Here is a 15,917-nt window from a genome sequence, read left to right as displayed (position 1 = left end):
GCAGAAATAAGTAAGGAAAAAGTCCACAAAAATGACCATTTGTCTCAATGCTAGAGTAGCTATGGTGTATTTAGAGCAATGTGTGGGTTGAAGGAATAAACACTAGGTTAAAGTCAAAGCCCTAGACCAAGAGAATGGTTAAACGTGAAAGATCTAAACTAAACTCACAGTCATATTTAGAAGGCGCTTTCAGCTTTAGTGCTGATTTCAAAAAGAATCTGAACCACCAGGGAGATGCATACTTACCCAGTAAAAAAAAAAACAGCCTTAGTTGCCATGGGAGATTTTGCTCCAAAAGTACAACCTCCTCACCTAATGAGGCTGAAGGAACCAATTATCAAATGTGCTTCAAGTGGTGAGCTTTTAAAACACCCTTTGGTGAAGTCTCATGAGCTCAATGGAAACCTTAAGGTCAAGAGTAAAAGGAACAGGCTGTAAACAGCCCTGCAGGTGAGCGGACTGGGTCTTCTCCCCTTCCACAGCCACTCAGCACCATCCTAGTTGGCGCCTGCCAGGGAAAGGGGCCAGGGGGCTGGAACAGGTTCTTTGAGCCTTCTCTTTTGCTTATTACACAGTGCACTGGCTTGCCTTACAATCTAAAGGTTCACATATAGGGGATTGTGTACTACACTGCTTCCTGAAATTTTGTGCAAAAGAACTTCAGAACTAATGAAGGTAATACTTCAGGAGGAATGATTTTTGTTTGACTTCTATAAGTTGCCCAGCATTAGAAAAAAAGGCCCTTTCTGAACATTTGTGCTCTCCCAACCAGCTGGAAAAGCAACCCTTCCACTCATAAGGTATAACCCGATAGGGGTAGAGTATATGTTTGGGAAGAGGTAGCACTCCCAGCCTACCCGAAAAGGACCGAGTTAATGTTTGGAACATAAAAGGGGTGGTGAGAAAGAACGGGGTACATAGTCTGCCTTGAAAAGCAGCCATTTGATGAATAGTCACAAATCCAAAGATTCTGGACATTACAGTAAAATTTTAGAACTTGCTGGTAAGAATAATTATCTTTCACACACATGAGATGAAATGCTTTTAAAAAGTCTGATACCAAATGTCCTTTACACTGTACAGACCCATTTGCCACCCGAAATGACAAGGCGACATCCTTTCCCTTAATCTTTTCAATCCCATGCAAACCGTAACTGGGTACAAGGCACCAAATGTTATGAATTGTATAAAAGTAGTTCACAAAGCTTTTATCAGTAAGTAAAACCAACTCCATCTCCCCCCTCCCTGCCTGCCCACCCGCATCCCGCCCCCCCATCCCAACCAAGTTTTCCTTCTGTACTACTGTTGATTTCTCTCAGACTTATGCGGGGGCCTGGCCAGGGCCGTGCCCCATGCCAGCCAATCCACATCATTAGTTCTTGCACTTGGACGAAGCTATATAAGTGTAGCCAGAGTAGGGAACTCATACAATCATTGACTCTAGAAGCCTTGCCATTAAAAACAAAAATAAACTCTGCTATTGAGTCCATAGGACACATTAACACTTCTACAGTTTCTAATTTTATTCATGACATTTTAAGAGACATCTGGAAATTCTTTTCAGTGTGGCACTGCCCCCCTCAGCCTGAGAGGGGGCTGGATCAAAACTGGCAAGAGCTCTGCCCACCATTTACTAAGAGCTTCAGTTCCTGGCTGTTGAGGGCATTCCTAAATTTTTTTTTTTTTTTTTTAAACACTAGCATGGGTGCTCATCTCAGAGGCAACCACAAGTATGAGGGTCAAACTAGATTGAGGTAAAAATCCTTTTTGAGGGCCAGGGTGCATTCATCTTGGCTGGCTACAGCAGAAAGTAAACACACCAGCCAACTACAAAGGGTTCCTGGAACGGGATTCTAACTACTTGCCTGGGAGAAGCAGGCCCCGTAAGGTTCAGTTAGGAGATCTCGGGTTTGATTTGGCAGCATCTAGTCAACGTCTACCTGGTTCTTATCTTCTCTTTAGAATGTTTCAGTTTAAAGTAAGATGCAACTAAAAATCCATCTACTTCCAATATGTAAATAAATTAAAGGCAAAGGGACATTTCCCTCACAACAGCCATTGGCTTATGCAGCAGGGAACTCTTTAATAAAAATCTCCATAAATACTAACTTCTCCACAGCGTCTGGTGCTGCTGCCTCTGGGTACCTGAGGTGTGTGACTGCAGGGGCACCTGCGAGAGTACGCAGCTCAGTGAGGACTCTGGGGGTGCTTTCTACTCCAACTCATTTTAAACAATTTTACTAATTTGATAACAAGGGTGCTCAGCTAAGTTAAGCATTTATTTCACAAAGTCCTTAAATCTGCTTAATAATTCTTATAAATATTTGGTATAAAACTATTTTTAAAAATTAAATTTGAAGATCTTTTAATTTTCCATTAAATGTTCATTTTTCTTAAGTATTTCCCCCTGGACAGCCTGAGGGATGAAGTAGATGCTCTATTTAGTTCTTTTCCATTTGTAAGTTCTCTTTTTCTAGAATAACAAATATAGCATTCAAAGAAAGATGAGGCACAATTTATATTTTCCTTTTTACTCTCCTTGGGGTTTTGCTTATTTTTTTTGTTTTTGAGTAAATGGGCTTTTCCATTGCCATAAGAAGTCATCATCAATCCTGCCAACTTAAAAATGTGGATCTAGAGTATAGCTTTACCTCAGAGCCTCTGGCAGCATGGGCAGCTGTGACACTTTAAAACAGTGTCCAGGAGAGGGTGAGCCCGGGCCAAGCTTGTACAAAGAAGCCTGCAGTAGACAATATAAACCAAATAGCATAAAAAATGCCATACGCTATCGCTTCCAAATAAAAGCTAAATATTACAGAAACCTCACAGTGTTGGAAAAAGCAAGTTTAATTTAAAATATAGTCACTCCCCCTTCTTTATCAGGGTGAGCCATTTTCTGTCTGAATTTCCTCCATGTCTCAGTGCTGTCTGACAGGTCCTATGGGAGAGTCCATCTCAAAAGAGGTCAACAGCAAATGCTACAGATCTGCTCTGGAAATGGGGCTCATCAACACCCCCCCCTAAGCTACGACTCTCATTCTTACCCGCTCTTTTCCCAACCTCCCACCGTTCCCCAAACTCCCTCCACATCTGCTTCCTTCAAGTGACAACTGTGACTTCTACCTGAATTGAAACATTAATATGATACACTCAGTCAGAAGATGAGCATTCATAGTGACAGGCTGAGGTGGGCTGCAGCAGCCCCCGCAGTCAGAGTTCCGGTTTGCGTTCACTTTTACTGCAGGACTGAGAAGGGAAATTCAGTGGTGCCTGATGAGGAGGAGGGTTTCCATCTGGGCAATTTCATTCCACTTAGAAACTGACCCCGTATAAAAGAAATATGTATTTCACTAGCACTTAAGTAAAGGACAGGGCACTCTTTTTTTTTTTTCTCTCCGATGGACTGAGTGTAGGTGGGTAAACAAACAGTAGGGATTATCAAATTTGGGAGGAAACAGGCCAGGACCAGCAGCAATGAACTGTTCGGACATATGGGGGCAGATTCCTAAGCCCTAGGAAAGCAGAAGTTCCCAAACCTTGTGCTGAACAAGAATGTTCTAGCCCTCCAGGTGCAAGAAAGAAGCTGCAGGCTAAGAAAAGCTGCATGCTGCACCAAGGTGAGAACAGGTGATGGGCATTCAGATAAGGCCTGGACCACCAGCTATCCCTGCATACCCTCAACTGAGTTCTGAGACAGCCTCAGACAACTGGCCTAATGACCAGTTTACACCAAACCATGTGCTTACCCTACACCCGAACCAGAGACATGCTACAGAACTGGGTAGCCAGGGGTGCCCTTAGGCTCAGCATGCAACAAAGAACAAGTCATGGACCAGTTTATTGCTTCCCCATATGAACTGCTCCTTCTTTAGAATGAAGGGACGTTCATGCCAGTCTCAAGATGATGTGGAATGATTAAATGACAGCAGCAGCCAGGGAGGGTAGGACACTTGAAAAACCTCCCGTTTTGCATGGGGCAAATTTGCTCTATGCATCTCATTCCACTCTTCCACTGCTATCCCCTAAAAAAAGGAAGTCTGGAAGTTTTCAACCCTTTGTGGGGTTGAAAGGGGTTTCAACCCTTTACTTCCTTTGTGGGGACAAAGCATTATTCACCTCCTGCCTTGTAACCAATCCCATCCAGCAAACTGCCAGCCCAGGGCCCCACCTCACGTGCTCTGTCCAGGGCTGCTCACATCAGGAGGGTTCTTCTGGGGCCGCAAGGAAGTCCTGATTAGTGGGGGAATCGCGTAATGGAAAGAAAACATGGCTGCTCTCCCGGCTGCATATGATCAATTTACCCCCTCTTTCCTCCACCCAGATCCTCTCTATTCAGAAGCAACTGATGAAAGAATCTTCATAGAAGTTACTCCTTTTGATTTGTTATCAAAGGAGGGAATTCCCAAATCCATTCAAAAGAAAGTGACTACAGATTTTATGATAGAACATGAATCACCTAGCACCTTCTCTGCTGTAGCCCCAGTGAGGCAAACCTAGTACTCTGTTCCTGCACTAAACCTTATTTCCTGTAAGAGGAAAGATATATGAACACCAATAGTTTAAAAGCAAGCCAGTCCTTGAAACGTGCCTCCCATTCAGGGGAAGGGCCGTGGTCTGCCCTCATCGTTGTTGCTGGACTGCACCTGAGCTTGGAGTTGGGTTTCTGAAATTCTTGCATTGCCCTGAACTGTTCTTTGAGTGTAAAAAAGGATGTAGGCTTGAGTTTTGCACACTTCCTCGACACTGCATACATTCAGCTTTGAGTCATTGCAGTGGACCCAAAAACCTAGGAAACCAAAGGAAAGAAAGAGAGAAAGTGACTACCTCACTCATATTTCCAATCGGCAGGCAAAACCGGGAGATGAAGAAAGGGACAGAGGAGTTCTGAACAGAACCAACCCCTGACTGGTGGGGCGCGGGTTGCGGAGGGGGTGTGGAAGACTGGTAAACGAAACCAACAGACTTTCCTGCGACCACCGGCTTTGACTCCACCCAAGCCCACCCTCGATACTACTTACAGTATCGACTGACTGTAATTTTTGTCCTCATTTTATTCAGGTTCTTTCATTGCCCACTAGGGCCTTCTACAAAAGTAGCCTGAAGATTGGGGGCTAAGAGATGGGAAGAGGAGGGGCGAGGTGAAATGTACATGGAGGAGTGATAAAGGGGAATTTAGAAGAAATAAAAAGTTATTTCACCCCAGCTGCCTTAAGGGCTGAGGGGTTCCTGACAAAAAACACAGCCGCAGCCCACCCACCTCAGTGCACAGTAGCTGGGACGCTGTGCTCTGGGGGGACAAGGACTGAAAGCTCCTTCAGCGGGGCCCTTGTACCCCCCATACCTCCTATGGTAAGGACATAGGAAGTGCTCAGGAAACGTCTTCAGCTTTATTGGGAGCTGGGGCTGGTGAGATTCATACAGTATCTCCATGAGGTTATGAAAGTCATAGCATTTCTGCTTAACCACGAAGGAAATGGAGGTCTGCAGAAGTATTAATAACAATGAGAAACCTCTAAAATTAATTAAGCATTATGTGCTAGGAACCATGCTAAGTACTTTTATATGTGTTGGTTCCTGTCAATTCTTAGAACAATCTTCTGTTGTCACTTGGTGATATATCCAAAATTTGAATTCAACTTTCATAATTCTTTCCACTAGATTTTCATGTATGTAATATCCCTATAGATGAAATAAAAGGAAAGCAATGGAATGTGGACACGCCAACCCTTTTCCGTGTCCCCCACCCCACAGAGTCAAGCGCACGCACCTCCCTCTGTGTTGTAGCAATAGGCTGTGTAGTGTCCTGAGCCAAACCCTTTCCCGTGATGCATGACCACTGCGGAGAGATCATAGGCAAAGGTCTCTTTGTCAAGAGAGGAGAGCATGTCCCTGCAGCAGTAAGGTTCCATGGTTAATACCTGGTCAAAGACGACATGGACCCCAATCTTCTCTCGATGATTACGGCCAGACCACCTAAAGCATGGATATAAAGTTCATCTAGTCAAAAATGGCATACGTTATCCTAGGAAGAGGAAGGTAAAAAATGGAACTGAGAAAACATAACCTTCAAGGTGTGGCTTTTGCATCAATAAAACAGTGATCAATGCCCACATATATTTCCTGTGAATGTTCCATGATGTACTCTGAAACTAGAAATCCCTAAAACAAGCAGTTGGGCAATAATCTTTTTGTAGTTTACTGTCTGCCCTTCTTTTCACAGATTATGTCATACTTGGTTCTGAAAATGACTCTTTATAAGCCCAAGTGGGGCTAGAGAATCTCCCAAGCAGACACCCAGTGCAGGCTAGCTGATGAGACAGGGTCGTGCGAGCTGAAGCCCTGTCCTGGGCACCCCCATTAACATGCCTTCCTGGGCAGGAAGCATTCAGTCGCCATGGAAAGTGCAAGGTCTCTAGGGAATAGGCTTCCCCTCCCAACACCAAAGAAGACATCTGCCCTCACCAAAGCCTTTGAGGCAGCTATCATCCCCACAGCTCACAGCCACCTGGAAGGCCCCAGAGCAAGCTCACCTGAATCTTTTAAGGTGCAGCCGGAGGACCTGAGGTAGTCTGTAGATCATTAACTGCTTTCTAGCTTCACTCAGAACAAGGGGTTTGGGATTGGATTTTCGTCGTTTGCCTATATGGTTTGGGAAGGTATAAGACATAGATGGTGAGGAGTCTCGTTCTTTCCTGGCTATGGCAGAGACAATGACTTGCCACCCAATATGCTTTCTCCTTATTTCTCAGTACTGGGACCTCAGTTTCATCTGGGGCAGCGCTGTGACCCTCTGTCAGACTGCATTTCCCAGCCCCACGTGCCTGCCTGGTGTGGCCATGGCAGTTCTCCCAGGCTCGGAAGGGATGACTGGGTGGTGGCACTCTTAGGGTGACTGTAACTGTTCCTCTTGGACCACGAGTTAACCCTGGGGTGGAAGCCTTGAACTAGTCAAGTTGAAAGGTGAAAAGAGCTTGGGTCCCCAGTGACCATGCAGCTACTATGCTAGTCCTTGAATGTCCTTCAGACTTCTTTTATGGAACAGGAAAAAAAAATTATATCCTATTTTTAAGTCATTATTATTTGAGTTAACTGAAAAACAACCAAACCTAATCCTGATACAGCCACTCCCCAATTTTTGCATCAGCAACCTCCAAAACTGGTATGGGTTTTGGGTGGTATATTCCTGATATCAGGGATTTATTAATAGAATATACTGGAAGGTCACTGCAACAACATGCACGCAGAGTAGATGCATGTCAGGGTTCTATGCCTTTATATATGCGCTTATCACATAAATTATGATGCACCAGAATGTAACTTGAAAAGTTTTTGTTTTCATCAAGTAGGCCTAATTCTGTTTCCTGCTCACAGCTAGTTGTATGCTGTTCAAAACTCTCAACCTCAGTTTCCTCTCCTGTAAAATGGGGAATAATGCATATATTTCAGGCTTGGGGAAAAAGTAAGAGGGCACAGGATTACCAAAGGACAGAATATTTAAACAGATTCTTTCTTCAGCATGATTTGTTTGTGACATATACAAGTATTAGAAAAGAAACTGCTGGTTTTATAGTTTTATGCTGTATCTAGGTTTTGAAACATGTTTCTTGGATAAAAGCACACGGCTAGACATGGAGGACAAGGTAGACAGACTGGCCAAATTCATCCAGTCCAAAGCAGAACCAGTGCTCAGACTCTCATTTTGTTTCTAAAGCTACTGAATTGTGAGGGGAATGCATTTCTAAATTACATCAAATAAACAACGGAAATAAAGTTCTCTTAATTTCCATCGGAAGCCTTCTCTGTACCCATTTACTGATGACTGCTCGGTTATTATATTAATTAGACTGGTGAATGGATGGGAATATAAAACTAGTGGTTCACTGTGGTGCCTGCTAATGGTCTTTGAGATATCATGGTCTCAGTGTCTGAAGAGCTTGACATCTAAGTCCTGTCTGTACCACTCATGAAAGGCAGCAAATCACAGCCAAATGATGCTTCACGGGGCTCCCTGGGACAATAGGATGTGGAGCTGCTTGTTCTCATAACAGACTGCAGCAGAATGAGTGTGCCAGAGAACCTTTCAGTAGGGCTGGTGGTCATGGTATGTGGGGGCATGAACAGAAAGAGAATTCAAAGAGGGGCCTGACCTTATTTTACATTCTAATTCACCAGCAGATTTTCGAAAATTATTGCCTGGGAACCCTGGCAGTGACTGCCACTCTCAGTAGAGGGAGTATGTGAGCTAAGATGAAGACAATATAGAATCCGGCTTTGTTTCCCTAAAATGAAATTCACAAAGAAAAAGAAATTACTGATTCAACTGAGATTGATCAGGTCTGTCTCCATTCGATTAAGCTGGCCACATGGAGAGGTAGAAGCCTGGTAGTTTTGAAACTTCACAAGCACATTACAACAATGCATCTCGTACCTTTTGCCATAGCTTTCCTTCCCTGCTACTATTTGAACTTGCCTAGAGAAATCCTGATAAATTGGTACATCTGGCAACCAGAAAAACAATCCTTTTTTGCAAAAATAAATAAAAGTATTTCCTCCCTAATCCGCCTTGTCCGAGAATGATGGAGTTAAAGCTGTTAACATCCTTCTGTTCCTCACAAGTAAAAAGCTTTAGTAATCACTACCTTAAAAAAATCAGATAGATACTGCTCTAATAAGATAATTTAAGTCACGACCTTTATATCTCAATAAGGAACAGGGCAGGTGACTGTAGTTATCCAAGTACAGCATTTCAAATTTTGTTTAAAAATGGCAGAATAATATCAAGCATGACTTTTTATTTTTGTCCTGACTCTTCAGGGACAATAGGTTTCCCACAGTTCACTATTTTAAAAGACCATATACAAATATTTTAAGGGTCATCATAAGATTGTGGTTCTCAAAACTTGTAGTCCAAACTATTTTATGGCTGCAAATTGATTTCAAGATATCTACAAAATCCATTAATTTTAGTTTCCAAATCTTGATATGCCAAAAAACTCAAACTCGAGCTTCTAAGTATTTGCTCCGCATTTCCTCTGTACGTGCTGGGTTAGCAAAAGCACTAAGTGTTAGTGTGGCAAGATGGAAGGAGCTCTGCAAAAGGTGCCTATGTAACCAACCACATGCAAAGAGTTCCACTTTAAAATGAGCGCCGTGACAGAGAAATACTCTTATGACCTTCCCCAGATGCATGGCATGTGAAGGCATATGAAGAAACAAATATAGAAAGTAACCATGAAGCTGATGCACCTTATGACTTGCCTTCCTGGTCTCGTACCAATCTATTGCATCGATTCTGACGATTTGCACATTGAAATCTGCAAATTCAGTACAAGGCACACATTTCTGATACTGTAACCCTCAAACAAGCTATGCCACCTGACTTTAGATGAAATCAGAACTGTCAGATCTAGGTTCATGAATTTAAGCAGGACCCTTGTAGCACTACGAAGCTAAGTACTCACGTTCTTAGAGTCCCCATTTCAGGATCCACACTTTCAAATGCCTCCCAAGATAACAACTAATGTCAATCACAGCAGGAGTCAAAGGAAGCCCAACTCTTAGGTTTTGTTTTGTTTTTTAACATATGATGTCCACATGCTTGTTTTCAGGAAAATGGGAGAAAAAAAATCTTTAAAAGATGCTTTAGAACCACTCAATATTATCAGTGTTACTTTTGACTAAAAGAGCAAAAACAGCACCTTACACCGATCTTCCAGATGCACGTTCCCCTTCTCCCTCTCCACTTCTACCCCCCAGCACTCACTGTTACACTGGTCACAAGCGTAGATTCTCCCTTCCAGGGCCTCTGTCTCTGTGAACTTGGCCAGCATCTCAGTGAGCAGGCACTCTGTCTGATTCAAAGGGACAAACCCCTTTTCTATGCAGTGATACCGTTCAGGGAATTCCAGGGACAGATCCCAAAAGGGCTCAATGGTATTGGATTTATAATTGCATGATACACATGTGACCTAGAATGAAAAGATTGATTTACAGGTTATATAACCTCCATGTTTCCCACATACATTTTTGCTCGATTTGTACAAAACACATATCTTAGCAAAAAGAAGCATAAGTTTTCAAAAAATTTTAATTATATTAAAATAATAAATGTAGCCTTAAGAGCATTAGAACATATTACTGTTGGTATACATTTCTAACTATGATGCTAGCTGGAACTGGAAAACCACACAGCACAGAGATTATTACCCACCCTTTCTCTTTCTCTCCCAAAGCATGCTCTACCATTCAGTGCTGTGGCAGTACACACTGGAAGTTATCATGGGACCATTCTTGGATCAGTCTGAAATAGAGAATTGGCAGATTCCTGTCTGCTTCTCTCATCCTCACTCCTTCCTCATCCAGACTTTGCTACTTCTACCCACTCCAACTTGCCTCTCTTTTTTGCCCTTGTTTCTGGCAGTATTATCCCTACACAGATCCCTGTATTCAAAGAGCCTCAAAGTGCGTTATGATCAGACCTCCTCTCCCACTATAACCTTCCCAGATGCACTGTTCTTCCTGTGGACCCACAGCAGGTAGAGGAAGTGCCCATAAGTACGCCCCCTTTACATGCTAAAAAACAAAAGCCTAATAAAACTCTTCCCAACCCATTCATCATTCTTTTAAAACCCTAAATACTGAGACACATACCTCAGTAACATAATGTAGATGTTCTACCTGAATCCATTACGTTGCCCACCTTTTTAACTCTAAAAATTCTTTCCGCACATTCTCACAAAATCTTATCTATGAGTCTTTGCTTATGTCCCTACATGGCCTACGATCCAGAAGATGAGAGGGAACAGAAGGGGGACTTGCTTAGGCCTTTGGCATCCTCCTAGCCATCTCCCTTCCTTGTATGTAAAGAATGTTCTGGAAGGAAGAAGGCTCTTTCAAACTGTGAAACCAGGGTTATAGGCAAACTTCAATTTCCTGAAATTGATCAAGGATGGCACACCAACAATAGGTTCTTAATTATAACGAGGACATTATGTTACCTATATTGTCATTAAAGGTTAAAGACAGTCACTGAAAATGACGTGATACAGCAAATTCAACTAAAAATCTGCCCAGAGGACGCAAGTTCACCAACAAGGCCATTACAACGCACAGCACGAAAGGTACAATGGCCACCCTCCGTTACGCGGCATAACAGCAAATGTTGGCTATCCTCGTCCGCCCAATAACCTGGCGGAGGCACTCACGGGAAGCCCAAACTCTAACCAGCCAGCCTCCCTGGGCGGAGAGTCAGGGGCAGGGTGGGCCAACCTACCTGACTGAGTAGCTGCCCGTGGAATATGGTGTTCACCACCTTTAAGACCTGTTTGGTGAGCTTCCTCTGGGAGAAGGGGATGAGGATCCGGCGCGTGGTGCCCTCGGACTCGAGCTCTTGCTGCACTTTGTGCAACAACTCGCAGAGGAATTCCTGCGCATCCTGCTGGTCATAGCCGCGGAAGGCGGGGATCAGGCTCCACACGGAGTGAAGCATGGCGAAGGGCGACACCAGGGCCCACTTCCCGGACCACATGACTCGGAAGAGGGTGTGCAGTTCGTGACAGAGGGAAATGTGCTTTGAGCTCGGCTCCTTGTTCTGGATGAGTTCTAGGCTCCTGATGGAGGCCCCGCCGTTGAAGCAGAGGCCCTCCCGCTCGCACGCCTCGGCCCCATCGCTCCTGGCCGACAGCTCGGTGGCCGAGCCGCCGGCGGGCCTGCCCGAGAGCGGAGCCTTGCCGTTGGGGGCCTTGGGAAACAGCTGTTGGGTCTGGGAAGGGTCGAGGTTCAGAAAACATTCGCGGAACTTCTGGAGGTGGCTGAGCACCTGCAGGATGGAGTTCATGTAGCAGGTGTTGCCCAGGTTGCGCAGGCCCGTGACGCCCGGCGCCATGGCGGGCGCGCGGCGCGGCGGCGGGCGGCCCCCAGCGGGCGCGCGCGGCGAGGCGGGGAGAGGGGTGGCGGCGCGCGGCGCGTGCAGCAGCAGGCGCGCGCTCTTGCGCGGAGGGGCGCTGGCCAGCTCCTCCAGCAGCCGCCGCTTCACCTCGCGCCGCCGCTGCCGCGCCTCCTCCTTCTTGCGCTCCAGCGCCTCCTCCTGCCGCCGCTGCTCCAGCTTCGCCTGGCCGCGGGAGCTCTTCTCGAACCAGAGCCGCAGCGTCTTGGCCAGCAGGCGCTGGCGCCGGTACCACAGAGCCGTGAGCATCTGCGGCTGTCCCTGAGGAGCGCGCTGCGGCGGGACGGCGTCCTCGCCCGCGGCCATGGACCGCAGCGTCCGCCCGCGCCTCAGCGGCGGGTCCTGCTTCTGGCCCCTGACCGCCAGGAGGGAGCTTCTGAGCAGCTTCAAGTCCCCCTCCGGGTTATCGTTGAGCACGTAGTCCTTGCACAGGTAACAGAACACGTACAGATCCCGGACCTCCATGGCTAGCGGGTGCCCGGTCTCCTCAAAGTGTTTCAGGGCGTGATCCTCGATGTAGCGGCCGCAGGCCACGTGGGAGCACTTGAGACAAGCCCACACGGACTCGGTGGTGGCGCACTCCCTGCAGCACCACTTCTGCGGGTTCAGGATCGAATGGTCCTGGGCGAGCCGCAACCGCCCGACATGTTTGCATCTATCCATGTCTTACAGAAGGCTCCACTCTTTCAACCTGGCACCACAGAGCCCCCAGAAAGAGAGAAAGAGAGAGAGAGAGAGAGGTTTCAGCAAAACATTTCCCTAGAAAAAGGCTTGCAACTGCCATTTTCAATTCAATACTCGTTACTTTTCAATGCAAAATTGGTTCCTTTGGAAGGAAGTTAAAAAAGAAAAAAGAAATACTGGGGGGAGGGTTTAGCACCAAGTTGAATCTTTACATTTTCTAAGCCTGTACTAATTCTTAAATATCAGCTAATTTTTATGCGAGGCTGATTTGTACTCCTGAGGAAATGGCATTACCCTTAGTTCACACTGTACTCAACTGGCCACCAGGGGAAAGAAACTTGTATTCTGAACCACCTCTGAACTGATGATGTCCTGGAAGTGAAAGCCTCTATATCTTGTACTGATCAAGATCCTAGTTGTATGCACAAAGGGACAGAGGGGAGGAGAGACATGTTTCATATACCACTGAGAGATGAAGACCCTCAAAAAGGCAATCTTAGGTCGGTTTCAATGTATTTCAAAGCAGAGGTAACAGGATAAGATAAAGGTAAGAAAGAGAAAGTCCTCTACAGTACAAAGTATCATTTTTATTTTCTTGAGTCCAAAGAACCTCTCTAAGGAGGTAGTGTGTAAGCCTCAATCTAAACAACTTCTTTCAAAGTAGGCTCTACGCCCAATGCGGTGTTCAAATTCACAAGCCCAAGATCAAGAGTCACGTATTCTACCAACTGAACCAGCCAAGCGCCCCAATCTAAATAACATTTTATAGGTCTACTATGGTCTGAATGTTTGTGTACCCCCCTTTCATATGCTAAAATATCAACACCTTCCACCCACTCCCCCCAAAGGGGACGCAGGGCCTTTGGGAGATGATTAGGTCATGAATGGGTTGACCCTCATGGGATGAGCCTTCACTAATGGGATTTTTAATGCCCTTATGAAACAGTTCCCTCACACTTCACCCATGTGAGGACACAGCGAAAAGCCAGTGTTAACGGTCACGAACCAGGAAGTCCTTACCAGACATGGAATCTGGTGCCATGATCTTGGACTTCCCAGCCTCCTGTGAAAAATGTTTGCTGTTTATAAGCCACTCAGTCTATGGTATTTTTGTTATAGCAACCCTGAGGGACTAAGACAATGTGAAAAGAACATGTACGTCTTGTAGAAAGGGTGGGAAAATGTTTACTTTCTTTACTGAAAGTATAGGTAAGTACAGAATTAGACAGATCTGACTCTTAGGACAAGTGGTGGAGTGGCTACTGGTTTAACCAAACTACCAAGCAAAAAGAAAGAAAAAAAAAAAGCAAATCTTCCAAATGATATATGTGAAAATGCTTTTTAAAAAAATAACATATTGAGCTTTTTTTCCCTTTTTCTTCCTGTCTTCCTAACATTGCTTCTTCAAATATTGTTCCTCAGAGAAGCCTAAGGGGCAATTTCTCCAAAGAGAAGAGGCTATAGACAATTATTTTAAAAGAAAACTTTTTATTCTTTGGAACCTTGACAGGTTTTTTTTTTCTTTCCCAGTACCAGTATTTGAAATTCCCTAAAGGTAGTTCCTCTTATAAAGTGAACTTCCTTCACCCCCATTTCTTCTCCACTTTCATTTCTGTGAGCAAATGAAGTTCCATGATTATGGAGTCACCCAGAGAAGTATTTTTGTTTTGTTTTTTTAAGATTTTATTTATTTATTTGACAGAGAGAGACACAGCGAGAGAGGGAACACAAGCAGGGGTAGAGGAAGAAGCGGCTCCCCACCAAGCAGGGAGCCCGATGCGGGACTTGATCCCAGGACCCTGGGATCATGACCTGAGCCGAAGGCAGACGCTTAACAGACTGAGCCACCCAGGCGTCCCACCCAGAGAAGTTTTAAGTCCAGTACACTCTGAGTAGTCCCTTTAGTTGGTTTCCAGATGCCCTTTTTGGCCTGGTACTATTGCCAAAAGCCCCACAACTATACCACGGGACCAAATTAGAGATCCTTCCCATTTTTTATTGCCCATTCCAGATTGGCAAAGGCCAAGTCCCTACATAAGAAACCCTTAAAATCATACAAAGGAAGTAACCTAGATGATTTTCAGTCAGATCAGATCATGCTTTTCCTTTGAGTTCTTTCAGGACTTAGTTTCTCCTACATTATTTTTCAAATTATTGATTTGTTACTAAGTGCCCTTTAAGACAGTTCTCTGGATGTATTTATCCACTTCCTAACTAGATATTATCTTCAGAGAGAAGACCCTGTGTTATATTTCTTTTTTTACTCCATTATAATTTTGTGGGTGCTCTACTCTTAGTGGTCAAAGGTGTTCTGTCAGAATTACCTTCCCACACAGTCCAGAATGGTACTGAAATAACCATTTGTTTACTTTTTATAGGGCACAGCCAAATTAAAACACACATACATTAAAAGATGAGATGGTAAATAAATGAATTTTCTTTTTGCTACTTACTACAATCAAGAGTTCCAGTTGGGTACACATGATGCTTACAACCAATTACTGGGGACACAAATGAAAGTCAGTAATGGAAGAATGAAGGGGGGAGAAAAGCAAGAGACTGGCAATTCCCAAGTTTCTCACTTACTTAGTATTTTTAAAAATGTAGTTCCTGAGCCACTTACCAGCATCAGAATTCCCTAGGATACTTGTTATATGTACAGATTTCTGGTCACAACTCCAAACCTGATGAATGAGAGTCTGGGGAGGGGTCTCAAATCTCCATTTTAAATAAGCCCTACAGATGACTCACTTGTACATTAAAACCTTAGAACCACTGCACTCACCCAGTAAATTATTTAGGTATGAAGATGTCCTCATAGAAACCAAAGGAAGAATTTTCTTTCTCAAAAGCTTCCACTTTGACTAACATTGCCCGGTGGAACTTTCTGCAATGATGGAAACATAATTTATCTGTGTTGTCTAATACCATATTTACTAGCCTCGTGTGCCTATTGAGTACTTGAAATGTGGCTAGTGAGACTGAGGGACCGAACTTTTAATTTTATTTAATTCTAATTAATTTAACTTTAAATAGTGGCTGCATGTGGCTAGTGGCTGCAATACTGGATAGCACAGACTTAAATACACCAGGACATATGATCTTTAGCTCACTCGGCTTTTCTTTTTGTTTTCTTTCCTTCAAAAGATTCAGTACTCGCTGAATCATATCTGAATAGCCTCTTCTTAGGACTCAAAACCTGGCAGATCCCCATTTTAGCCAACAGGAGCCTTGATGTGTCTTCAGGAATTTAATTGTCACTGAGATCTTATCACATGAAACAGCACAG

General features: G+C 44.5%; 1 protein-coding gene across 1 annotated transcript in view; it reads right to left on the bottom strand.

Annotated features, from left to right (window-relative positions):
• Positions 1-2,036: 2,036 nt before the first annotated feature.
• The window catches only part of USP49 (ubiquitin specific peptidase 49), a 48,982-nt gene continuing 35,101 nt past the window's right edge, over positions 2,037-15,917 (bottom strand). The window contains exons 2-6 of the mRNA XM_036101933.2: positions 11,273-12,635; positions 9,764-9,968; positions 6,531-6,639; positions 5,768-5,973; positions 2,037-4,786 (exon numbers count right to left, since the gene is read on the bottom strand). Coding sequence (XP_035957826.1) covers positions 4,596-4,786; positions 5,768-5,973; positions 6,531-6,639; positions 9,764-9,968; positions 11,273-12,607 — 2,046 coding nt within the window. The 5' untranslated portion in view covers positions 12,608-12,635 and the 3' untranslated portion in view covers positions 2,037-4,595. The remainder of the gene's footprint in view (positions 4,787-5,767; positions 5,974-6,530; positions 6,640-9,763; positions 9,969-11,272; positions 12,636-15,917) is intronic.

The sequence above is a fragment of the Halichoerus grypus genome, chromosome 9, assembly GCF_964656455.1.
Source record: "Halichoerus grypus chromosome 9, mHalGry1.hap1.1, whole genome shotgun sequence".
NCBI lineage: Eukaryota > Metazoa > Chordata > Mammalia > Carnivora > Phocidae > Halichoerus > Halichoerus grypus.
The sequence above is the reverse complement of the archived record's forward strand: the minus strand, read 5'-3'. Positions and strand labels throughout refer to the sequence as shown.